The sequence below is a fragment of the Chiloscyllium plagiosum genome, chromosome 6 (genome assembly GCF_004010195.1).
Source record: "Chiloscyllium plagiosum isolate BGI_BamShark_2017 chromosome 6, ASM401019v2, whole genome shotgun sequence".
NCBI lineage: Eukaryota > Metazoa > Chordata > Chondrichthyes > Orectolobiformes > Hemiscylliidae > Chiloscyllium > Chiloscyllium plagiosum.
The window spans coordinates 68,340,976-68,366,850 of NC_057715.1; the positions used below are offsets into that span (position 1 = coordinate 68,340,976).

General features: G+C 39.1%; 1 protein-coding gene across 1 annotated transcript in view; it reads left to right on the top strand.

Moving 5' to 3' along the window:
* Positions 1 to 3,688: 3,688 nt before the first annotated feature.
* ecrg4a (ECRG4 augurin precursor a) overlaps positions 3,689 to 25,875 on the top strand; it is a 38,555-nt gene continuing 16,368 nt past the window's right edge. The window contains exons 1-2 of the mRNA XM_043692767.1: positions 3,689 to 3,871; positions 24,862 to 24,956. Coding sequence (XP_043548702.1) covers positions 24,887 to 24,956 — 70 coding nt within the window. The 5' untranslated portion in view covers positions 3,689 to 3,871; positions 24,862 to 24,886. The remainder of the gene's footprint in view (positions 3,872 to 24,861; positions 24,957 to 25,875) is intronic.

Below are 25,875 nucleotides of genomic sequence, written 5' to 3' on the forward strand. Positions count from 1 at the left end.
GACAGAAAGGGACTGGTTAATCATAGAGAGACAATGAGAACTAGGCAGGTAGTGGGAGAATCACACAAGTGCACCTCATTCACTTTCCACTTTCCAGCCTTGGAAGTGGAGACAATGGCTGCACCTCTGTGGGAACCAGCCCAAGCCAAGGCCATGATACTGTATGTGTGGTCCAGCTGCTCAGGGGAGGGAGAGAGAAGTGAGAAACAGGACCAATAGTTGGGTATTCATTACTAAGGGGAGTAGACATGTGCATTTGTGACTTTAAACATGATGGTTTGCTGCATCCTTGGTACCAAGATCAAAGATGTCAGAGAGCAGCTGCAGGCATTCAGAATGGAGAGGATGAACAGCAAATGTCGTGGTCCATTTTGGAACCAATGGCACAGTGAGTAAGAGAAATGAGGTCTTGGAAATAGACTTAGGGAGTTAGGTAGGGATTTTGTTTTTGATTTGATATTATTTTTGTCACAGGTACTGAGGTACAAATGAAAAGTATTGTTTTGCATGCTATCCCAACAAATCATACTTTATGTAAGTACATTAAGGTAATAGACCAGAATGCAGAATATAGTGTTACAGCTACAGAGAAGATGCAGATGAAGATCAACTCTAATATATGAGAAGTCCATTTATAACTCTGATAACTGCAGGGAAGAAGCTGTTCTTGAATCTGTTGGCACATGTTTTAATTTTTTTGTATCTTCAGCCCGGTGAAAGACAGTCAAAGAGAGTATAATCGGGGGGGAGGTGTCTTTGATTATGTTGGCTGCTTTCCTGAGGCTGCAGGAAGTGAAGACAGAGTAATGGAAGGAAGGCTGGTTTGTGTGATGGAATGGGCCACATTCACAACTCTTTGTAATTTATTGCAGTCTTGGACAGAGGAATTTCCATATCAAGCTGTGATGCATCCAAGAAGGATGCTCTCTATGGCATATCTATAAAAATTGTTAAGACTCATTGTGGACAGACTGAATTTCCTTTGCTTTCTGAGTAAGTAGGGATATTGGGGTGTTTTCTTGACTCTAGTGTTAGCATGAAAGGACCAGAACAGATTGTTAGTGATATTTACTACTAGGTATTTGAAGGTCTTGACCACCTCCACCTTAGCACTATTGATACAGGCAGGGCCATGTCCTCCACTCCACTTCTTGAAGTCGATGACCAGCTCCTTAATTTTGTTGACATTGAGTGAGAGAGTGTTGTGTTTACACCATGCTACTAAGGTCTGTATCTCTTTCCTGTACTCTGTCTCATTGTTGTTTGAGATCCAACTCACAACGGTAGTGTCAGCAGCAAATTTGTAAATGGAATTAGAGCTGAATTTGGCCACACAGTCATGAGTGTATAAGAAGTCTCGTAAGAGGCTCAGTATACAGCCTTGTGGGGCACTGGTGCTGAGGATTATCATGGAGGAGCTCTTGTCGCCTATTCTTATTGATTGTGGTCTGCAGGTCAGGAAGTTGAGGATCCAGTTGCAGAGAGGGGAACAGAGTCCTGGTTCTCGGAGTTTGGAGATATGTTCATTTGGAATTACTGTGTTGAAGGTGGAGCTAAAGTCAATAAATAGGAGTTTGTCTTGGGTGTCCTTGTTATCCAGATATTTCAGGGATGAATTGTAGGGTCAAGGAGATGGCATCTGCTGTGGACTGATTACAGTGGTAGGCAAATTGTAGTGGATCAGCCAATCTGGGAGACTGGAGTTGCTATGTGCTGTTTCTAACCTCTCATAACTTCATAATGATGGATGTCAGAGCCACTAGGCATTAGTCATTGAGGCACATTGCCTGATTTTTCTTTGGCACCGGGGTGATCGTGGTCTTCTTGAAGCAGGTGGGAACCTCACTTCGGGGTAAAGAAAGGTTAAAGATGTCTCCGAATACTCCCCACCAGCTGGTTCACATAGGATCTGAGTGAGCACAACCTGGTTGGGGACTCTAACCAGGTCAGTTGCTTTCTAAAGCGCAATATGGCAAAGTGAGTATAAAAAGTGCCGGGGGAATCTTAAAAAGGATAAAGTAGGAAAGCCAGTAGCAAGTATGAGAGAGCATTCGTGAGTAGAATAAAGGAAAACCCAAAAAGGGCTATTTTAATATATATAAAGAGCAAGAGGATAATTAGGGAAAGAGCAGAGCGCATTAGGAACTATCGAAGCAATCTGTGTATGGAACAAGAAGTTATAAACATAGTCATCAATGAATACTTTATTCTTCTCAAAGACATACGAGTATAGACAAGAGGGTGGAGGAAGTTGAAATATTAGAAGAAATTAATAAAGACTCTACAGACCTATATTTAGCTTCTTGTCTCATTACTGCATCATTTACTCATTTTCGATGTTTAATCTCCTTGTTTTTCATCCTATTATAGATCTTCTCTTTTGATCTTTCCTCTCCTTTTCACCCCTCTGTATTGGCTAAAACTTGTTACATCTCTAACTTTTACCAGTTCTGATGCAAGATTATTGGCCTGAAATATTAATTTGGTTTCAGTTTCCAAAGATGCTCTAATGCTTGCTGAGCACTTCCACGTTCACAGTTTTAATCAGATTTCCCACCTTCACAATACATTGCTTGTGTTTAAATCAATAAGGTGTGTAGTTGCATTATGTGTGCATAACATTTTTGTGAATTACTCTATTCATTTTTTCATGTATTTCTAAATCTAAAGTAAACATATTAAGCCAAAATGTCATTCTTTTTACTGTGGTCATGCCTGACTTTTAAATATATATTAACAGTCTGTTTGCACATAAAATGCTATAGAAATATACATTACCATAATTGAAAAGCATCACATATAGTCTTTTTCTCTTCCTACATGGTGAGAAAGCATATCTTCGAATGTAGCTGTATTCTGCAGCCAGTTAATTCTATATTAATTAGCAACAAAATCCAAACCCTATGAAATTGTTATCTATCTTTGCAACTTGTCTATTAAATACACAAGATATATTAATTAACCCAACTTAAATTTTTACAGTTAAGTTGTTACCCTAGTGACGAGAATGAACATATTACCTTCTGATCTATAGTGCTGATTAAGCATTAGATTTTGCATGTTCCATTTCCTGAGAAGCTGGAGACTTCTCTGTTCAAACTAATATCACATGAATAAATAGCTTTCTGACTTGAGCTCATGTGTGATAATGCAAAGTCATTTTATGACTAAATGGAAACTAGGTTAAAATTGAATTATTAGATAAGTTGAATTAGAGGTGCAGACTGTTAAAAGAGAAAATCGTTCATTGGCTGCTTCCAATGGTTTCTTGAACAAATATTCCTCCCATGTGTTTAACTTGATGTAGGTGCACTTTTAGGCAACTGTGTCTTTCGATGAATGTTAATGAAAGACATCAGTTCAACAAAGTTGGTAATAAAACACTGAATACTTTTCTGAAATTAAAATGTTCAGTGAAAATATGTTTCACATTGCAAATCTGTCAATGATTTTGCTTAATGGAAACCATCAGTTGAGCTATTAAATTCTTTATCGCTCACATCACACAAACATCTGTTTGCAATCTAGTGGAGCTTGCAAAGTACTCTGTTTAAATTAAAAACATTCGCAATTCTGTCAGATTTTTTTAATACTTGTTGTCAACAGCCTAACATCAGATTTCTTAGATGACTAACAGAAGTTCCATTCTATGTGACTCATCTTTAGTTTAACTTATTCAACTGTTGAATCTTTGTTCTGCATCTGGATAGTGCTCACTTCTGCATCTGCTTGCAAAGCTAGGCCAGGCTAAGCTGTCTTCGACCCTGCTTTACAAAATAAGGGATATTTGACTTTGCTGTGGACTGAATAATCTGATTTTTCTCCCCCACACACTTGGAAGGGAAAAGAAAGAATATTTATTTTGTTCAAGGTAAATTGAATGAATTGAAGAACAAAGATGATTTTAGTAATTTAAGTTTACCAGTGGTCTGTTTTCTTTTTTTCTGTCTGCAATGGAGCTGTGTAGTTATCTTCTATTTAGATCACAAAGAATATGATCTGTTGGGGATGAATACTGTGTGCTGCATTTTCAAGAAAGCCGGTAGACCAGTAGCAAACTTATACAGAAGATAGAAGTGTTATTCTAAAACCTTAGGACTTGAGTGTTCTAAAGCTTTATATGTTTTTGTGTTACCTTTCTGCTTTTGTGAGGTTGTGAGTCATTTTTAAAAAAAATCCATACATGCACTATATATGTCAATTGTTTAACAATATATCTTCAAAATGCATGATAAAAAATATTATACTCAAATTTGACCTCAGCTGAATCTTAATTCTTCATGGGTTTTCTTAACTAATACTTGGGTAAAAAGAACCATTGTACTGAGTTGATTCGAAAAGACCCAGCTGCAAATTTGCCAAACATGATTGTTTTTCTTTTAGTTGGGATAATATTTTGATTAAATAAATCCAGCTCCAAAATATACATGTCAAAATATAGAATTGGTATGTTTGTAATGTTAGTGTGCAATTAAATTATTTCCAGAAGCTAACAGCAGCTGAATATAATATTAGTTCTTTTTTTGTGTTTTAAATCTTGTTTATATTGACTTCTTTCAAAGTCTGGAGTGGAATCTACAGTTGAGAGAATATCATTCTATTTTTCTAAAGTTAGCATATGTGTTTAATAAAGCAGCAAAAAATCAAGAATTTGCATTTGTATTTTGACTTTCAGATTGACAGGACACTCAAAGCATGAAACATAACTGTGCAACAGGGATAAGCTAAAATTAAAGGGAAGTTGCAATTTTTCCAAAGTTAAGTTTTCAAAGTTCAATGATTGCGCTGCCAGAGGAAGCTGGTACAATTACAACAGTTAAAAAGTGTCTGGATGGGTATATGAATAGGAAGGGTTGAGAGGAATATGGGTCAAATGCTGACAAATGGGACTAGATTTATTTAGGATAACTGGTCAGCATGGATGAGTTAGACCAAACGATCTGTTTCTGTGCTGTATATCTGTATGACGCCATGACTCTATAACAGCTATTTATCTATCTGCTGTGTGCAAAGTTTTGTGATACAAGATAAACCAAACATTGAGTGAAAAGATAGCTTAAGATTGAGACAGGGAATAAGTTAATTACATTGAGGTATACTAACCAATTAAACGATGTCTAAATTCACTATATTTTAATGACTTCATAACCTCTTTTATTTTGTGATATGAAGTGTTAATTTACGTAGATATGTTCTTTTCTGTGGTATTGCGTCTTGCATGACTTCCATCTTAATCTTCTGTTCCTTCTGAATATTTCATGGTAGCTCAGTGATTAGCACTACTGCCTCACAGTGCCAGGGAGCCAGGTTCAATTCCAGCCTTAGGTGATTGTGTGTGTGTGCAGTTTGCACATTCTCCCCATGTCTGCATGGGTTTCCTCCCACAATCTAAGTCTAAGGATGCGCAGGCTACGTGAATTGACCATGCTAAATTGCCCATAGTGTTAGGTGCATTAGTCAGAGGGAAATGGATCTGGGTGGGTTACTCTTCGGAGAGTCGGTGTGGACTTATTGGGCCGAAGGGCCTGTTTCCACACTGTAGGGAATCTAATCTAAAGTATTCCCTATTGGCAGTGATGGATAAGAAGCTTTTGGGTTTGAGGTAGCTTGTGCCATCTTATATTGATGGTGCCAGCATAGCTCACACTATTGTACTGTCTGGTCTACTTACTGGGTATCATATATTTCTGTTATTTAAGGAGGAAGTGGATACATGTTCAAGATAGTTTGGAAGTGTCTTGTGGCCAGCTTGCATGTGATTTGACGAAGGATAAAACCTTGGGTATGTTAACACAAACTGAAAACGTATGACTCTAGCCATTTTTGACAGTACAACAGATGATGAAACTAAGGGAACTGAGCTGCAAAAATGAACTGAGAAATTGCTGAATAGAAAAGGTGATAATAAAGAAAGCAATGGAGAGGTGAAGGAACATGAGAAACAGAAAGTTGTCAAAAATTAATATGTTGTGGATATGTGGTGGCCATACTCTGCAGGTTTCAGACAGGAAGTGATGAAATAATTGATAATGAAGTTGCATTGAATTACAGAGATGAAACATTGAAACAGACTTAGTAGCTCAATTAATCCATACTGTTCAGTGCTGAGCATGTGTCCCAATCCCATATGCCCATACTGTTTCCACATATTTTTATATCCCAGTTTGGTTTGATCATCCACCCCCATCTATTTGGAAATACTGTTCTGGTTTGTACTTCAATCATTCTATAATGTGATGATTCTTTTTTTTAACCTGTTTCTTCTCAAGTTATTCTCAGTGTTTTCTAATTCTAATGAAATAATGCCTTTTTAGATCACTGATTTAATATTTTTTCTTTAGTTTTCGCCTATGGATATTAAAGTACGATCAATAGCACTGGCAGCATGTCATAACCATTCTTTGTGTGTATGATACAATGATCCTGTGTTCAGTAGATTTCAATATGTGTAGTTTCTAGCAGGAGTTCGTAGTCAATGAGTCAGAGAAAAGCACACCCCTCCACCCCCGCCAATACCTGACCTGTCAGTAGATATAATTGCTATCATAAAGGGGTAGCCACCCAATGTAAACCAGGGACATAACCTGTTGGCTTGATTTATATGGCTCACTACCACAGCCTGTTATCTTTATAAATTTCCTTTCTAATTTCTAATAAAAATATATAACTCCACTAATCAATTTCCTTACAATCATAATTCCTTGCTGAAACTTGAAAGGCTACAACATACATAATAATACAATTAAATTACTTTCTATATTCACATTCTCTTTGTATTACACATATCCGAATGTATGCTATATCCTTTTGATTGTAACAGTATGTGAAGATTCCCCTTCACTTGTGGTTGAAATGCATCTTAAATAGATGAGGTGGCATTGTTCCAGTGAGTTCTAATCATTTCAGATTTTTCTGTCAGAAACTGTAGTTGGTCTCCTGTACAGGTGTTTCTGTTCGACTTATACTTTGGTTTATTGAAACAATAGTCAGCTTGTGTATAAATTCACCCAAATCTGATGGTGATTTGTAAGATTCAAACTGGTCTGGGCACACAATCACTTCAATGTTCTGCACAATAGTTTCCTTTTATTTAGCTTTGTTTAGATGGTAGGATGGGCAAAAATGGCTGCTATGAATATTGAGTACCGGAGCAGATCTGGGTCATGGCATACTTTCTTAAACCTCCCTACTTTCTAACCTGTCGAAATCTATGACCCAGCAGCATGCAACTTTGTGAGAGATCAGATGTCTGGCAGCTAAACGTTCTGTCAATGGTAAGAATACAGAGGATCCACTGAGCAACAAATGTGTTTGGAAGTGAAAGCTTAGAGTGGGGAGGTTGGGGTGACATGTCGGACTAGAAGATTCTGAGGAGATAAAGTTGGATGACGCTTAGAGAGATTTAAGTATGTGTATTTTAGGAATTGTCCATTATGGAATGGTATGCTAGTGTAAGCCATAATGGAACCAGGAGGAAGGTGAACTTTGGACAATTCAAAGACTGTTGAGTGTTGGTGCGGATATGCTAGCTGTAAGTGTAATAGTATGGTCACAATCTTACAGGGCTAATAAAACAGGGCAAAGTGGTTGCTGGGAAATTTTAAGTGCAATCAATTAAATCTGGGGAAAAAAGTACTGATGACTCTGAAATTTCCTGATCTTGTAAGATTGCATTTAGTTCATAAATCTCTTCTAGGGAAGGCAATCTGCTGACTATGTCTAGACATTTATTGTTGCCTATCCCTAATCCCTTGCATTGAATAGATTGACTGCTGTTTCAGAGGCTACGTATCATCTATGTCTGTGGCTCTGCAGTTTCATGTAGGTTGTGAGATTTCCTTTCTTAAAGAGTATTAGTGATCAGATGCACCACAAGAAGTGGCTTCAGGATCAACACCTCAAAGGAGTAGGGGGCATGCATATTTTATGAAGCTTTATTGATTTTTATCATCTCTCGCTCTTTGACCATAATGAAAGGCCTTACATTCAGGACCCTTACACTCAGAACTTCCCCTATATTGCGTTTTTCTTACAGGTATTATGTGCAATCATGTGTGCAAGCTTTGGATATTCACATCACTATCTGTTTCTATCAATGCTGACATTGTGCTTGTGTACCCATGCTAATGTCACACAAAGCTTCTCTCCTTCAGGAGAAGATGCCGCAAGAGTATGCATAGAGGGGTTTGGGGGCACTGCGGGTTGGATGTCTAACAAAAAGATTCTTACTACTTTTGAGTAAGGGATTACAGGAGCATGGGGAATGTACCTAGTGGAAGCTCATAATTATCCAATCTTCCTAGCCGCATGTGAAGAACCAAAGTCTTATTGAGACCTTGGGTAAGGGTAGTGCCTCACCACACTAAAAAAAACTTTGTTTTGTTTTCTCTCTGTGGCCTCCAGGTTCCGATTAAATTTAACAGTTGTAAAATAAATACTCCCTTGAGCACAGGAATACCTCTGCATCACAACTGACTCTTACTTCTGAGTATCTAAATATTCACGCAAAGTCATACCCCCTTAAATCCAGCTGCTACCAGATTCTCTCAGGCCTGTCTCAGTACTGCCCTGAATTCTTCTACATCCTCGTGATCAGCCTTGGCTTCCTCAGCATCTCTATCAGGGACTTTCTTCTTCCTCATTTGAGAAGACAGACAATTGGTTCATCTCCCACTTTTCTAAAAGCACACCCCGTCATACTGCACAATCATTACTTTGGAGATCCTGTCCAATTAGTGATGGAGCATTCCTCCTGAACATCATCTGACCAATTGTCTGTTCAATGATATTCCAAGTGGATGAATGATTTGACTTTAGAATGGTGACTGGGATCATTAGCCGTGCCTGCTGGGGGTAGCCTTGTCAGTCACAAGCTAGCCCTGAAGATGATGCAGGGGGAAAACATTTGAGCTCTATAGAATCTGTCCAGAATCTGAGTGTTGTGATAGCTCCTTGGATGGCAATCACACTCCAGCAGGAGTTGCTTGTGGTCACAAATGAGATGGATATAGAGAGGGTGAAATTCCTTCCCGTTTAGGAATCTGGCTGGATGGTGCCATGGAGCTCTTAATATCACATGCAGAAAATCAATGGCCCCTTGTATCTGAAGGAACTTAGCTATTACTGTAAATCTGATTGCCTTGGGCACCTTGGCTCTCTGGGGCCATGGTGAACTGGATACACTATTGCTTTTGTGTAAGAGGCATCATGGAATCCCTGAATGCACTGCAGATGCTAATCAGCAGATGCAACAAATGTCCCTGGTTGAGTCAGTGGCCGGAAAGTTACATGCCAGATCTTCATTGCCACTAACATCATGCTTCCTCCCCAGCTGACTAACTGCCTATCTGCAGGAGGTGATGGATCTATGTGACAGCTTCTATAGTCATGCTTCCATCTCCTATTGATACACGTACTGAGAAATGAGTACATCCATGCCAGATATTTGATCTAGCTAAGCCAGCATTTGTCTTCACTTTACTAAGACTGAGGAAAAAGGAAAGAAAATAACAGAATCTGAGACATGAAGTCCCAGAGGCTGCATCTGTAGATGACTGCACTGTGTGGGCCAGAGGTGCACCAGGCTCTCAGCATCATCGGCCAGGCAGCTAAGAAAGGGTAGAGAGAGTTCCAGCTACCTGCAGACGAGTAAATTGTAGTATTGGGCGAGAACTGCATATGAATGAGATTTCTCATCAGCTATTGAGCATGGAGTGGCTTCAACCCTAACACTGCAAGTGTTTGTGTACAATATCATTTGTTTCTAAAGGAGCCAAATTAGAGAAGGTGTTTGAACTCACCAGAACTTGGAACAAGAAGACAACCGCAACAGGTACATGCGTCATTTATATAGACAGGTTTGTGAATACGTATTTCTAGTTTTAGGCCATAAAGTTTGTGCCCATGCATGTAATTTCATTGGGCTGGAGTGTTGGAGTATTCATGACATGCTGATGAATGAGAAAAGTTTTTCCTAACTCTGAGCAGCCCGGACACCTTCTGAAAACTAAAAAAAGTTTAACCCACTCTCAGGAAACAGAGAATTTCCCTCCTGCTCAATTAATTTCCTCACCCATCCTTCTAAAACTTTTGGGTTGGTCTGCAAAAATCAATCATTTGATTCTCAAGCCTAGAAGGACCTTGCAGGTTTGATTATAGAAAGAGACTGAATAGGCCATGGCTTTTTTCCTGAAGCATCGGACGCTGATGGGTTGCCTTATAGAGGTATGTAAAATCATCTCAGCATGATTTGTGGGTGGCATGGTGGCACAGTGGTTAGCACTGCTGCCTCACAGCGCCAGAGACCCGGGTTCAATTCCCACCTCAGGCGACTCTCTGTGTGGTGTTTGCACATTCTCCCCGTGTCTGCGTGGGTTTCCTCCGGGTGCTCCGGTTTCCTCCCACAATCCAAAAATGTGCAAGTTAGGTGAATTGGCCATGCTAAATTGCCTGTAGTGTTAGGTGAAGGGGTAAATGTAGGGGAATGGGTCTGGGTGGGTTACGCTTCGGCGGGTCGGTGTGGACTTGTTGGGCCGAAGGGCCTGTTTCCACACTGTAAGTAATCTAATCTAATCTAATGATTAGGGTGAATAGCTAAGGTCTTTTTCCCAGGATTGGGCAAGTCCAAAACTAGAGGGTGTAGGTTTAAGGTGAGAGGGAAAATATTTTAAAAAACCTGAGGGATAAATTTCTCTCGCAAAGGGTGGTGACAGTATGGAATGAGTTGTCAGAGGAAATGGTGGAGGCAGCTACGATTATAACATTTAAAAGGCATCTGGAATGGTATATGAATAGGATGGGTATTGAGGGATATGGGCCAAATGCTGGCAGATGGGACTGGGTCAGATTGGGATGTCGGGTCAGCATGGAGTTGGACCAAAGGTCTGTTTCTGTGTTCTATGACTGACTATGACCTGTTGTGTTGGCAAAACAATAATTAAGTTTTAAATCATTTCCTTTTTTGAGATTACATATCAGCCTTTCACTGACGTGAATAAACAGAAATCAGCGGTGACTTCCGGCAACAGTTTTTTGATCTTTTATCAATTTCAAATGCCAAGCTAGCCTTGATAAAATATACAACATTATAACTATATGGTTGTGACACTAGATATAAAGGATGGAAGGGAAACACAGCAAGAACAGTCCTGTGAAACTTGATAATTGACAAATGTTGAAGAAAACCAACAAAGTTCACTGTTTGCTGTGGGGTGACCAAAGGCAATGGGTAATAATGAGACAACAAAGTCTCAACAATGGAGAATGTCATTTATTGTTTAATGTCATTAAAGTGACGTGTGATATGTGAAAATTATTTGGGGGATACAAGAGTTTCGAATTTGAGATTATGAGAGAATTCAGCAAAACGTTAGTAAGCAATGGCTTCTGTTAAAGACCTTGAAAAGAATTTGAAGATGACATAGTGGCGAGCAAGGATTCTTTCATGGTTAAACTTCTTACCTTCTATTTCTGCTCTCGCACCTTACCCCACTATGGTCCCTCAACAACTGAATGCCATCAGCTGGAGAAAAAAACTAAAATGTAACATCCTAAAGTCCTTTGTAAGTTACAGAGAGAAAGATTTAGTCAATAGTCTTGCTTCTAAATGGTAGACAAGAATCAGTGCTGAAAGAACATGCATTTTCAACCTAAAATGTACAAGCAAGATCAATTTATTCCTATGTAGCATGTGGCACTCTGAGATGCTGCAACCAATTTATTTTATTTATTTACAACATTCATTTCATGTCAAATGTACAGCCCAAGATGTTTCACACAATTTCCAGACAGTGGTCTTGGATAGAAGGACCTTTTAGATTGGCCTTTTCTCCATTGTTGCAATTGTACTAAGCTTGTACAATCCTCAACACTGTGTCTAGAACTTGCCAATCTGCCAGACAGAATATGTTTAAATATTAGATTGGATTGCACTTGTCTTTAATTCTGACATGCAGGTCCTATAGACTGGTAATTCAGGATGACAAGTTAAGGATATTTATGATGGTGAAGCAAAGGATAGTTGCTACTACAGTGACTATATCCCAGAATACATTACTTTACAAAAAGAGGTGGGGCATTGGCGAAGGTAAATCCAACCTTGCGCAAACAAACTTTCCTCTAAGTAGAGAAAGCTAATAAATATTATTCATTCACAATGTGAATTTACTAAGATTTATGGAAGAAGAAACCTCATTTAGCTAAGAATGGCTACTTTTCACAGGGTCCTGATGTGAAGCAGCTGTAGACTTAAACCTTTCCCATGTTTGAAGGCACACAAGGCAGGCAAAGTATATATGTAGGGCTGTTTCTATGGCTAGTTTTTCTGGGACCAGGCTAGAGTTGTGGCATAATGTGTGCCACTTCACATCAAGCGTGGCTGACCACGTCTCCTTCCTGTTCCTTGACACCTGCCATTGGTGTATTGCAGTTTGATACGCAACTTGCATGGCCAAATATGAATGCATCTTTTGGGTCACCAAGTCCTTACATTGGTCCTCAAACCCAGAGGTTCTGGTTTGGGGGATGGTACCAAAGCAACCTTAAAATGAGTCTGAAATTCAAATTAGCATGGCATTAATTTTCCCATGCCTATTGTTGTGCTTCAGCAAGGCTTAATGCACACTGAAGAATCAACACCCCATCTTTGGCTTAGGTACCTAACAGCTTTCATGACTCAATATTGCGCTTAACAGTTTCAAAATATGAACACCTTCCTTATGTTCACTGACTACCCCTATGACCCCAGGTCCTCCACAGCAATGGTATTCAGTACTTTAACCAACCAACCTATTTTTTACTCCACATAGATCGATTATCACTGATCTAGCTTCTCTTCTTCTTTGGCTTACTATCAACAATCCCTTTCTTTGCTTCACTCTTTCCTTCTCTCTCTTCCTTCTGAGTTTCTCAAACTTCTGCAGTTCTTTATTTTATATTGTGCTACGAATATTGTTCAACTATTTAAATAAGGGTTGGAAATTTACTGAAATTGCATTTGCCTAATGAGTGCCATTTACTCTCTCCATGCCATTTACTTAGATATTCAAGGAAACTTGTTTTTACCAAAAAACAGCCTGCCTTTACGAATTCAAAGGATTGTTAGATATAGTTCATGTTAAATCCTTGTGGAGACTCAGCAAAATTCATGTTGAGAATATAAAGTTAATTGTTAGTTCTACTGGATTAATTAGCATTTGGTTTAAGATGTGAAGGGCTTCATTTATTTAGCATTTGTGAGATAAGCATTCAAATTTTAAGCATTTCGAGCTGGAGATTTCATCCAATTGCATTGTTGTCTACTAAAAGAAGATTGCAGAACTGAAGCCCAAATTACATACAACATAATTTGAATTTTTACAGTCCTTTGTAATAGTTCTTAATAAAAGCTACACTGGGTGGAGATTCTCCCCACAGATTAAATCACTCATAATTGAAATTTTCCACGAATTGCTCTGGTTTTGAGATCTTATGGGATACTTTTTAAAAAAATAAATCGAGTTCTTTTGGCACAAGAACATTAAAGGATGCACTTTTAAAGCTTTTAACTGATTTTTGTTTCAATTTACAGAAAAATACTGGAAATTGTGCCTCACTGTAATTAGAAGTGGGCTTTATATATTTTAAAGTAAATGTCAGGAATTTAAAATGTAAGCTGTATTTACACCTGGACTTAATGCTTATTTTTGTATTAAATTATTTTCTGTTATTTTAATCATTTTTCAAAATTGGGATATTTGAAAAATTAAAGAGGGAATAATTTATTTTTCTAGTAAATAAAATGTAAACATTTTTAGTAATTTGTCCAGTTGAGTTGCTTTATGGCGGTATTTTCCTGAGCCTGGAGGATAAGAAACTGACATGTTGTCTTCACTGCCACAGAATCATTCAGGACAGAAACAGACCCTTCAGTCCCACGCGTCTACGCCGACCAAGTTTCCCAAATAAACTAGTTCCACTTGCCTGTATTTTGACTTGTATCCCTCTAAACCTTTCCTTTTCATACCTGTCCAAATGTCTTTTGAATGTTATAACTGCACCCACATCTACCATTTCCTCTGGCAATTCATTCCGCATTAAAACCACTTTCTGTGTGAAAAAGTTGCCCCTCATGTCTTTTTTGAATCTTTCTCCTCTCACCTTAAAAATATGCTCTAGTTTTGAACTCCCTCACCCCATGGAAAAGACCTTTGCAGTTCCACCTTAGCTGTGCTCCCTCATGATTTTATAAATTGCTGTTTTCTGTTAAGAATATGTAAACATTTGTTTCATAACTTTGACTTAATTTGAATACTGGTTATTCATATATTGGTTGACCTCAACTAAGAGTCCCATTATTATCAATTAAGGATAAAAGCAAATGACTGCGGATGCTGGAATCTGAAACCAAAAGAGAAAATGCTGGAAAATCTCAGCAGGTCTGGCAGCATCCGTAAGGAGAGAAAAGGGCTGACGTTTTGAGTCTAACTGACCCTTTGTCAAAGCTTTGACAAAGGGTCAGTTAGACTCGAAACGTCAGCCCTTTTCTCTCCTTACAGATGCTGCCAGACCTGCTGAGATTTTCCAGCATTTTCACTTTTGGTTATAAATTCAGGAACTCTGGGGAGTTTGGTACTTTAATCCCAAAAACTCTTCTATCATTTAAAAGCCATTGTTAGTCAGGAAGGATAAAAGATACCCAGTAAAAAGGCACAGAATTCTTGGGAATGCTCTTTGAAGCTTCTGAATAATGCAACACAGTGACATTGATCAATATGAGTGACAGTTCAATGCCAACAGCAATGTCATAGCACATACTATCAAGAGCTCTCTGAGCCACCCAAACCTACATAGACAATGACCTGCACTGTCCCAGCCATACCAATATTTCCAATAGGAGTTCTTCCTCCATCAACGTCATCGTGTTCAAGACTTCAGCTTCAATCCTGCTTCTTTGTCTGTTCGTGGATTGTGGAGTGTCTTCACCTGCGAGGAGAATAGGCGGAGAGTTGGGAGTGTGAAAAGTTAGATGGTTGTTCGACAGTAAATATTTATGGAGTGTCACTGAGGAATGGGAGCAAGAGAGCATTAAGTTAACTATAAATAATGTCTGATGAAATGAATGTTTTGAGGAAGAAGCAGGAGGGAAAAGATTTATAGATTGGTGGGCGGCACGGTGGCAGGTGGGCGGCACGGTGGCACAGTGGTTAGCACTGCTGCCTCACAGCGCCAGAGACCCGGGTTCAATTCCCGCCTCAGGTGACTGACTGTGTGGAGTTTGCACGTTCTCCCCGTGTCTGCGTGGGTTTCCTCCGGGTGCTCCGGTTTCCTCCCACAGTCCAAAGATGTGCAGGTCAGGTGAATTGGCCATGCTAAATTGTCCGTAGTGTTAGGTAAGGGGTAAATGTAGGGGTATGGGTGGGTTGCGCTTCGGCGGGGTGGTGTGGACTTGTTGGGCCGAAGGGCCTGTTTCCACACTGTAAGTAATCTAATCTAATCATGACAAGATAAGATGTATCAAGAGATCATTGAATTTTTGAATAATGCAACACAGTGACATTGATCAATATGAGTGACAGTTCAATGGCATGGAATCCAGTTTCTAGTAGCCACACCTCAGCTATTTGCAGCTCTACCTGCTTGGTGAGGTGGGCTGCTGTAATCGTGCTTTCCTCAGGGAAGAGGACCTCTCTGAATGGCCTGATTGCTTCTAAAACCATTTCTGGGGTCATGCCATAAGCCAGGAGGCAGTCTGTGTCTATAATTCTTGCTGCAGCTCTTTCCTACTTTTTAAACTCCACCTTCCCATGTATGCACTGCTACCATTGTTGGGACCCCTTTAGGAAAGAAAGCCTTCATTGCTGCTTTAGATCTATCACCCTGCCACATCTCTGATTTGTCAAGCAGTGGATGATAATTAGATTATTCTGAGGTAAGGTATACAATCCAGTGAGATCAGAAAACAGTTCAGCAGTTCTGAGAGTCACTGAGCAATGAAGTGTACACCTTGAGTCACAAGCAGCTCCACTTATGCATTCTGCTGCAAATGAATATCCAATGTTAAGAATTTCTGACTGGAAGAACTTTGTATGTGGTTTGGACCAAGTTAGTACAAGAAGAAACAACAAGAATTTGTCAATATGGTGAAAGTATTTGACAATAGACTGTAAAATTCTGTTTCAAATAATCTATTCAACAGAAATTATGATGCCATTTAAATTGAGCATTGGGATAAGACAGTTGAGAATATCATGACCCAAAATATTGTTAAACATTTATATTTTGATGCTTTAGTTTTAGACAGACTGTAGCTAGTTTGTTTGGGTTTTATTTATATTTTCCAGAGCCTTGACTGTGTCTGCATTTCCTGCAGCTTATTCAATAGCTGTCTCATAACTCCCCACTGGTTCTGAGCTGGGTTCATTACTTAAAGGCTAATGAGCCTTTTACAGAGGGTTGGGTAAAAGGATCTAACAAGTTCAAATGATGACCTAGATTAATTACTTATCAGAGAATGGTGTAATTCAAAGATTTGTATTTCCTTTCAAATCACAAGAAACAAATCTTTGATATACTTGCAGTTGTAATCCAATTGTGATATTTCAATTGATTATACTTTACTTTTTACTGCATATTGATCATGTATTTGAATCCTTAAAATGTGTGTAAGTCCTGTATACTCAACAAGTTGTATGGTTGTGAAACCTGGACAACATGCAGATATGAAGAAATTAAGCTCAACAATTTCCAACTGCACTGTCTACAGTACATTGTGTGTATATTCCAGCAGAACAAAATCACTCAGCAGTCCTCTCAGAGGTAAAGCTCCCACGTCTGTTAGCACTCATGAAACAAAGGTAACTTTGCTGGTGTGGGCGGATTTGCAGGATATAAGGCAGCCACATATTACTGTATGGTGAGGTGGCATAAGCCACGCAACCGATAAGATGCTCACCTTTGCTTCTTGTAAGCATGACATGAAGTCCCTGGATATTGCTTATCACAATTGGGAATCAGAGGGAAATGGCAATACTTCTGTAGTCGGTGTGCACCATAATGTGATCAGTGGTTATGGAGCTCATCAACACAACCAAGATGCTGGCAGGTAGGACTAGATTGGGTTGGGATACCTGGTCGGCATGAACAAGTTGGACTGAAGGGTCTGTTTCCATGCTGTACATCTCTATGACTCTAAACCAATGGTGGAAACTGACAACGCACAATACTCAATTGTTCCAGTTAAGCACTTGCCAGTAGAATCTACCTCCCAAGAATTGGCCACCTCAACAATCAGCTAATATGATCCATATAAAGATATACCATCTGAAAAGGAGGTGTTTATTGCAAGTTGTTTTCAATTTTGGAGGGGATGTGGGCATCACTAGTCATGCCAGCTTTTATTATCCATCCTGAATTGCCAGGAGAGGGCGGTGGTGAGCTAGCCATGAACCATTGTAATCCAGACTCTGTGGGTACTCCCACACTGCTCCAGGATTTTGATTTAATAACAACGAGGGAACATCGCTACAGGTAAGCGGTGACCTTGCAAGTGGAGGTATTCCCATGTATCGACTGCCCTTGTCCTTTTAAGTAGAGCCTCATGTATTTGGAAGGTGCTGCTGAATTGAGTTACTGCACTGTGTCTTGCTGAAGGTGTCTTGATGCTGCTAGTATGCATCAATGGTGAAGGGAGTGAATGTTGAAGATGGCAGGATGGGATGCTAATCACGCAGACTACTCTGTTCTGGTTGGCGTCAAGCTCCTTAAGTGTTTTTGGAGCTGCACTCATCCAGGTAAATTCCATTTGGTAAAGCTGATGAAATCCTCATGATATTAACATGCAGTTCTGATTCTCAGACAGCAACCCTTCAAATTTACCACTTTTTTTTCTGCTATCTAACTATTATGCCAATAATAAGTCTGGATAAAACAGCATTTCTTTCATTTGGACAAAATGTTTCCTGTTATTCTGTTTGACTCCCATCAACTATTCTTAGCAACTGACCCAAACCTTTCCCCAAAAGCTTGTTCAAGCTGAACCACGTAATGTGCAAGTTTAAGTCACTCTTCTAACAAATATTATTTTTTACCTTATTTTTATTCCTTACAGTGTGGAAACAGGCCATTTGGCTCAATAAATCCACACCAAGCCTCCAAAGAGTAACCCATCCAGACCCATTTCCTTCTGACTAATGTACTTAACACTATGGGCAATTTAGCATGGCCAATTTACCTGGCCTGCACATCTTTGGACGGTGGAAGGAAACCAGAGCACCCGGGGGAAACCCACACAGACACAGGGAGAATGTGCAAATTCCACACAGGCAGTTGGCTGAGGCTAGAATCAAACCTAGGTCCCTGGTGCTGTGAGGCTACAGTACTAGCCACTGTGCCATCTCTGCATGCTGTTGTCCCAATCGCATGACAATGCAATGCATTATTCACTTTATAACTTCATTATAACTTCCACGTTATTGCTGGTTTTACCCCATTCTTTACAATTGAAACTGCTTCAAAACAGGTAGCAACTGCTTCATGACACTCCATTAACAATCGATTTTGAGATCTACATTTCTCCTCTTTCTTCCCAGTACATAGAATCCAAAATGCAGTCTTTTGATTCCAGATTAATGAAGAAAGTGATTATGTAGTGATATATAGTGGCTATACACACATACTGAATAGTTAATGTGGTGGCATTTGTGGAAGATTTCCTATTACAGTCATTAAGCTCCACATTAGAGTGCATGCGCCTTGAATTCTTGATGCGTATCTCATTTCACCCCTTTGTCGTATCTTGTATTCTGTAAACTCACCCCAGTTTACATTAATTTCCATTATTTCAGTATTTCAGAGACTTGCTGACTTGAAGATACCAGTGAAAGAGATCATGGCCTTTATGACGGACTTATGTGTATGGTTGTAAGATAACTTTTCTGTCCTGGTAGGACCGCACAGGAAAGTTCTTTCTAATTGCAGTTTTCAAGCAAATGAGGACCCTGGATTGAGCATTCTCTTGAAGCATGCTTTAGCTGTGGGCACCTGAAAAAATGAACCTTTTTAAAGGAAAGTGGAATCGCTACTTAATAAAAATTCTGTCACCAGTGTTCCAAGCAGGCTGCAAAAATTGTGTCTAATTGCTGAAATTGGGTCATTCTGAGATTCTGTAAGTTTTGCAATCTGGAACTCATGAAACAATTATTTTGACATTTGCACCATTTTTAACAAGCTTTAAAAGATAATGATTGCAATTACAGTAATTGGTTGTGCTTTTTTAAACATCGCCTCTAACTAAGATTGCATTTTCTGAAATCACACTTAATTCTATTCATTCCTCAAGTGGAACTTAATTTAAACAATTACTTCTGTTTAAATATGAACAGATGGCAGCACAGTGCTTCCTGATGGTAGCACTGAGACAAGTTATTTTGATCTCAATTCAGGCCCATTTCTAATAATATTCAAGATTTTACAAGGAATTTACAAGGATAAACTGAAATTAATGTGTGTTTTTAAGAAGCTCCTCAGAAGACATTCAAAAAAGGGGTCAGTCCACTTATAGTAACTATGCAGGAGACTTCCAGTCACAAGGGAGATCATTGCAGAGATCCTCCTCAACTATCACCACCTAGTAGCAGAGCAATTCTTTCCAGAATTGCAGGAGAGCTTTTATCCATCTCATGGCACAATAGACATGATCTGTACTGTGTAGTTTAAGGTAGTCACGAGAAGACTATAGGGCTGTGCTCCCATTAGAAAGATGACTGACTGCAATCTAACCCGAGGGTGACTATGTCTCAGGTAAGGGTAGACGTTGAGGAGGAGAGTCTCTGTTACTCTCAGCCACAGTGGAAATTGAACCGATGCTATTTGCATTGCAAATCAGTCAGTTATGCAATTGAGCTATTCAACCCAACTGTGAAGTATGCTTATCAAAACATTGCCAACCATAATACCTTTGTCAATCGTGAAGAATTATACAATTTTTATCCTCAAATTTGGCTGCCCTGAAATCTGTCACCATCCTTTGACTAAGATGATATGCAAGCCATGATCCTCACCATACTGAACCACCACAAACCCTTTCTCAGGGATAACTGCAGTCAAAGAGGGTTTGGCTTTGCACCAACCCCCTTTGAATATTTTCCTTGCTGAATGCATTATACCTCACATCCAACCATTTCCTCACTGGTATGGAGATATTTTACAAAACTGTTCAACCTATGCCACCTTCAAACCAAAGCTCAAATTCCTCAAATCTTTATTAATGAACTTGAGTATGCAATAATTCTTGTATGTATGTGTGTGTGCAACTATTTGTTCGCTAAGAAATTGAGCTCCAGGTCAATTGTGAGCTCTTTCTCTGAAGCCTGTGAGAAAATGCGTATTTCACATAACTGGAAAATGAAAGATCCCTTGCAAGCAGTTATCACAACAAAATACATTCCTTACCATCCAATACTGGTTAAAATGAACAGTGATATCTTGGACAATGTGAAGCATTTTCCATATCAGATGGCTGGATGGCTGGTTTGTGATGCAGAGTGATACCAACAGAACGGGTTCAATTCCTGCATTGGTGGGGGTTACCATGAAGATCTCTCCTCTTGATCTTTACCCTCACATGTGACATGGTGACCCTCAAGTTAAACCACCAATTGTCTCCTTCTCATGAGAGAATAGGATTACGGCGACTTTACCTTTTTACCTGAGGGAGCCTTCTTTTGATAAAGGCAGATTTAGTCAAAATTTGTAATCACCTCAAAAATACTAGCTCAGCTTTTGGCTGACTGAAAACAGGACTGGGATCTCAATCCCAAGATTGGACAGAACATTAACAGTGAAACATGACTAAAAGATTAATAATGAAGGAAAAATTAAAGTACAAAAGAAAGCTGGATAGAAATATAGAAGCAACAAGAGTTTCTATAGGTATTTAAAATTAGAATTAACAAAGTCAGCAATAGTCCTATAAAATGTTCTGGGGAGCTAATGGAAAATAAGGAATAGCAGGAATTGAACTAGATATTTTGCATCTATCTTCCCTACAGAGAATACATGAAACACCCCAGAAATAGCTGTAAATCAGGAAGGAGAAGGGCGGGTGGAGAAACTGAGGAAAATTAGAATCACTGGGGAACTGGGGCTGAGTAAATTATTGAAGGTGTGGGCTGCAAAGGTCTTGATGGACTTTATTAGAGTGTCTTGATGGAGCAGACTCGATGGGCCAAATGGCCGAATTCTGCTCCTACATCTCAAAAGAAGTGACTGGTAAGGTGATTGATGTGTTGATTTTAATTGTCCAAAAAAAAACCTTAGACTCAGGAAACGTTCCAATAGATTGGAAAATTGTGAGTGCAATTCCTTCACTCAAAAAGGGAGGAAGACAGAAAGCAGGAAACTACAGACCAGTCAGCCAAACATCTGTCAAAGGGAAGATATTAGAAGCTGCTATTAAAGTTCAAGGCATTCAGCCAGAGTCAACATTGTTGTGTAAAGGAGGTCAAATTTAACTCTCTTTTTAAGGAAGTAATGTCTTATGGGTAAAGGAGCTGATGAATACTCTGCATATAGATTTCCAGAGGCCTTTGATATGTTGTGATATCAAAGGCTATTGCGGATAATAAATGTTCATGGGATAGGGAGTAAAATATGAGTATGGGCAGATGATTGGCTATAAACTGGAAACAGGAATAAGCATAAATGGGTAAATTTCTGATTGGCAAGGTGTATCGAATACTGTGTCATTGGGATCAGTGCAGGAGCCTTACATTTTTATAATTTTTATACAAGTAAGACAATCCTTTATCTGAAATCCTCAGGACCAGCTGCCTTTCAGATTTTGGAATTTTTCGGATAAAGGATTAAATGGCATTTTCATAATTTTTTTTAAAAGTTACTGAACAGCAGACCCTGTGATTACTATGAATGTTAAGACAGAATTGACATCTGCCAGTGCTGGGCCACGCCACTACATCACATCTGAGTGACGTGGGTCGAGTGGGTGTGGAGTTGTGTTAACTGCACAGCAAACAACCTTGTTAATGAGAAAAAAACTTCAGGAAATAAACTTCGGATTTCGGAGCTTTTCGGATTTTGGAATTTCGGATAAAGATTGTCTACATGTATAAGTGACTTTGATGAAGGGACTGAAGATATGATTACTGGTGACACAATGTAGGTGCGACAGTAAGTTGTGAAATGGAGATAAGAAAGTTATATAAGGATATAATCATTCAAGTGACTGAGCAAAAATCTGGCAACAAAAGCATAATTTGGGAAATATGAAATTGTTATTTTGGAAGATTACAAAAGAAGAGTATTATCTAAATGTTGAGAGAACATGGAGTTCTGAAATGCAGTGGGATCTGGGTATCTTAGTGCATGAATCTCAACTTTGCGAGGGAAATTGAATACAAAATCTGGAGCGTTATGACTCAGTTATATGGGGCTACACCTAGAGTATTGTGCGTTGTATTTGTATCCTTTATTTAAGGAACGATATAATTACATTGGAAGTTCAGAGAACGTTTGAGACAAATATCTGCAATGGTGGAAATGTTTGACAGGCTAGGCCTGTACTCAGTGGAATTTAGAAAAACAAGAGGTTACTGATTGAACCCAAGATCCTGAGGGATCTTCATATGGTCAATGTGGAAATGATGTTTTTCTTGTGGCAGAATGTAAAACTAGGGGTCTCTCCTTAAAAAGAAGGGTCACATTTCTAAGAATGTTTTTCCAGAGGTCCAGGAGTCTTTGCTTTCACAGCCTTTTAAAGAAGAGACTTCCAGAGTCTTCAGATATATTGAAGGCAAAGTGGAGAAGTAGTGTTTGAGATGGGTGGAGTAATCAGATCAGCTATGATCTTCTAAGGTGATGAAGCAAGCTCTAGGAATAAGTAGCCTACTCCTGCTCCTAAGTCATACATTTCTCTGAGATCAAGGCCCTGGTTTACCAGGGAGCAGCTCCTCCATGCTTTGGAGCCTTGCACAATCTACAACAGTCTCCTCAAAATACTGGAGAAGAAAAACAGTGTCTTGACAAGATCCTCCAATCCAGTGGCAGGAAAGGGAAGCTAACAGCAGCTTCCCCTCCAAAGCCAACTTTCTCAGCATCAGGCTACTTACTCGTTCATAACCAGCCCCCCGGACACAACATGTCATTAATTGTATGACTACAAAGTCCCAAAGCAACTGGTCCATTTGGGACTCAGTTGAGCAGGAATCTTTTGGGATGTCCTTAAAGCATCCTTGAAGGAGGCGAATGTAACACCATGACTAATCAAGGTCGAGAAGGGTCATTCAACAATGTGATGAAAATGTCAAAAGATTTTGGGAATGAGCAGAGGTAGAGTCAAATCATTGATGGGAATGTGTTATGGGACAATTTGGATATGACATGACTTAACCTGTAAATCCACATGAAGTTCGAAACGGGGTTAGAATCAGGCAGTGAGTTTAGTTAACTTCATAACCATAGTCATTTATTCTAATTCATCTTCCATTTATTCTAATTCAAGGAAGTAGTCAGATTAAAAAGAAAATTACTTTAACTGTATAAATATGCTCAGATGCTAATGCAGCAGTTTCTGTGAAAAGTTAACGTGTCTGAACCAGCATTAACCCTAAGGCCTTATTTGGAAATGGAATGTCAGGATGACCCCGTGAAATGCCAAGAAAGACAAAGCAATGGGTTTTGGTCAAAGATAAGAATGTAGTACCAGCCTCAGAGAGATGGTAGGAAGGCACCTGAGAAGATAGGGAATGGTGAGACCTGGGGTAAACAGACACCTTGCCATGTTTGGAAAGTGTGAACAACAAAGTGTTTCTCTAAAACAGACCATTTCAGAATTTGAGTAATGTACAGTCTACATGACTTACAATGTATAAATATCTGATGAACCCTCGTCAAGTTAGGGCACTCCCTCAGAATAATTTCTGGAGTTGATTCTCCCACTGTTGGCTCAATAGACAAGAGTTGACCTGTACTTCAAAGCTCCTGGGATTAACTTGTAAATAACTTACCACAACAACCACAGTGGCTCAGTGGTTAGCACTGCTGCCTCACAGCACCAGGGTACCAGGTTTGATTCCAGCCTCGGGTGACTGTCTGTGTGGAGTTTGCACTTTCTCCCAGTGTATGTGTGGGTTTCCTCCCACAGTCCAAAGATGTGTAGATCAGGTGAATTGGTCATGCTAAATTGCCCCATAGTGTTAGGTCAATTAGTCAGAGGGAAATGGGTCTGGGTGGGTAACTCTTTGGAGGGTCGGTGTGGACTGGTTAGGCTGAAGGGACTGTTTCCACACTGTAGGGAATCTAGTCTGATCTAAACCTACTTACCCAACTCATCAGTCACTACCTATCTGACATGTGGCCAAATCTGAAGGTCACACTTTGAACTTTTAGCCATCTTGGAACTGATCAAGCCACAGTGGAAGGAGGGCATTTCTGATAACAAGGAATTGCTTAAGAATGATATTACCTATACTATCATGAATCTTTGTTCAATGTTAACCATGACATTGTAAGTGTAACAATTGAAATTTGTCCCACAAAATTTTAATCTTTGTTTATTCATAGGTCTCTGCTAAGGAAATCAACACAAATCTATATAGTTCTTTGAAATGATTATGTATTTTTTTAATTGCATTCTGCTGTGTAGTGTAATTACCGCAAGTTTACTTTGAATAGTGGAGCAGGCTCAAGGGGTCAAATGGCCTATTCCTTCTCCTATCTTCTATGTTATTATAAGGCATAGCAAAGTATTTTCTGTTGTGGTGGAAGTTTATATTAAGGCTTATCACAGGTATTGTTTAAACAGTTTTCTAGACAAGGCTAACTGGATCAGTAATCGCCGTGTCTCATTATTATTCTCTTCTCTTTTAGCAATCGTGAATGTTCATTTGAAACGATGTCTCTCCAGTTCTTCCGATTTTCTCTTGTGATTATTTCTGTGCTCCTGGTGATTTTAACACTCCCAGGTAGGCAAAAGAATTTCAATGAGATGTTTCCACGGAATTTCAACTTTTTCATACACTTAATTTGTATAGTATTTTGTTTTGCACTGAATAGATTCAAGAATTTGGAATGAATTAATGCACAATATAATATTTACATATTTCTACAATGAGGAGAAAAGTCAACCAAGCTTAAATTCAAGTTAATACTGTGTAGAGTATTTTAAATTCATCATTTTGAGAGTCATTTCATATTTGTACTGTACTGTTATTTATTTATTTTGCAGGCATTGTTATGATCCTAGCTGATTGTTGATTCTGAACCAGTCAGATCCCAAAATGAAACCTGTCTTGATAGATCTAACTTTGATTTGTTTTGGAACCATGGAAGTTGGTTACTGACCACATTTAGCAGAGGCTGCCACGGTATCTTTAACACAAAATGGATGACGCATTTTTTTTAAGCAAGGGCAAGCACAATAAATACATTACACTGGACAAAAGTTTGGAAAGATATCATTGCAAACCACAGCAAAAAGAAAATCAAATCCCCAGTATTGTGTTATCCCAACAATATCCTTACCATCAGTCAAACTTCAGCAAGTCATCATTATCTTCACATTAAGGCCTCACACTCAGGTTGTCGTGGCTGTAACCAATTTCCTTTTCGGCAACCTTTTTTGCATCTATTAGAAGCTACTTTTCTTCAGCTCATATCTCTCCCCAGAATACCTAACACAATCTCACTGTTACTTTAACTTCAGAGCAAACACATGTATTTCAAACTCAGTTTCCAGTCAGAGCAAATTACTGCAGATGCTGGAAGCTGAACTGAAAACAAAAAATGTTGGCGATCACAGTGGGTCAGGCAGCGTCCATGGAGAGAAAATGAGCTAATGTTTCGAGAGTACACTGGATAGCTTAACACTTCAGCCTCCAATCT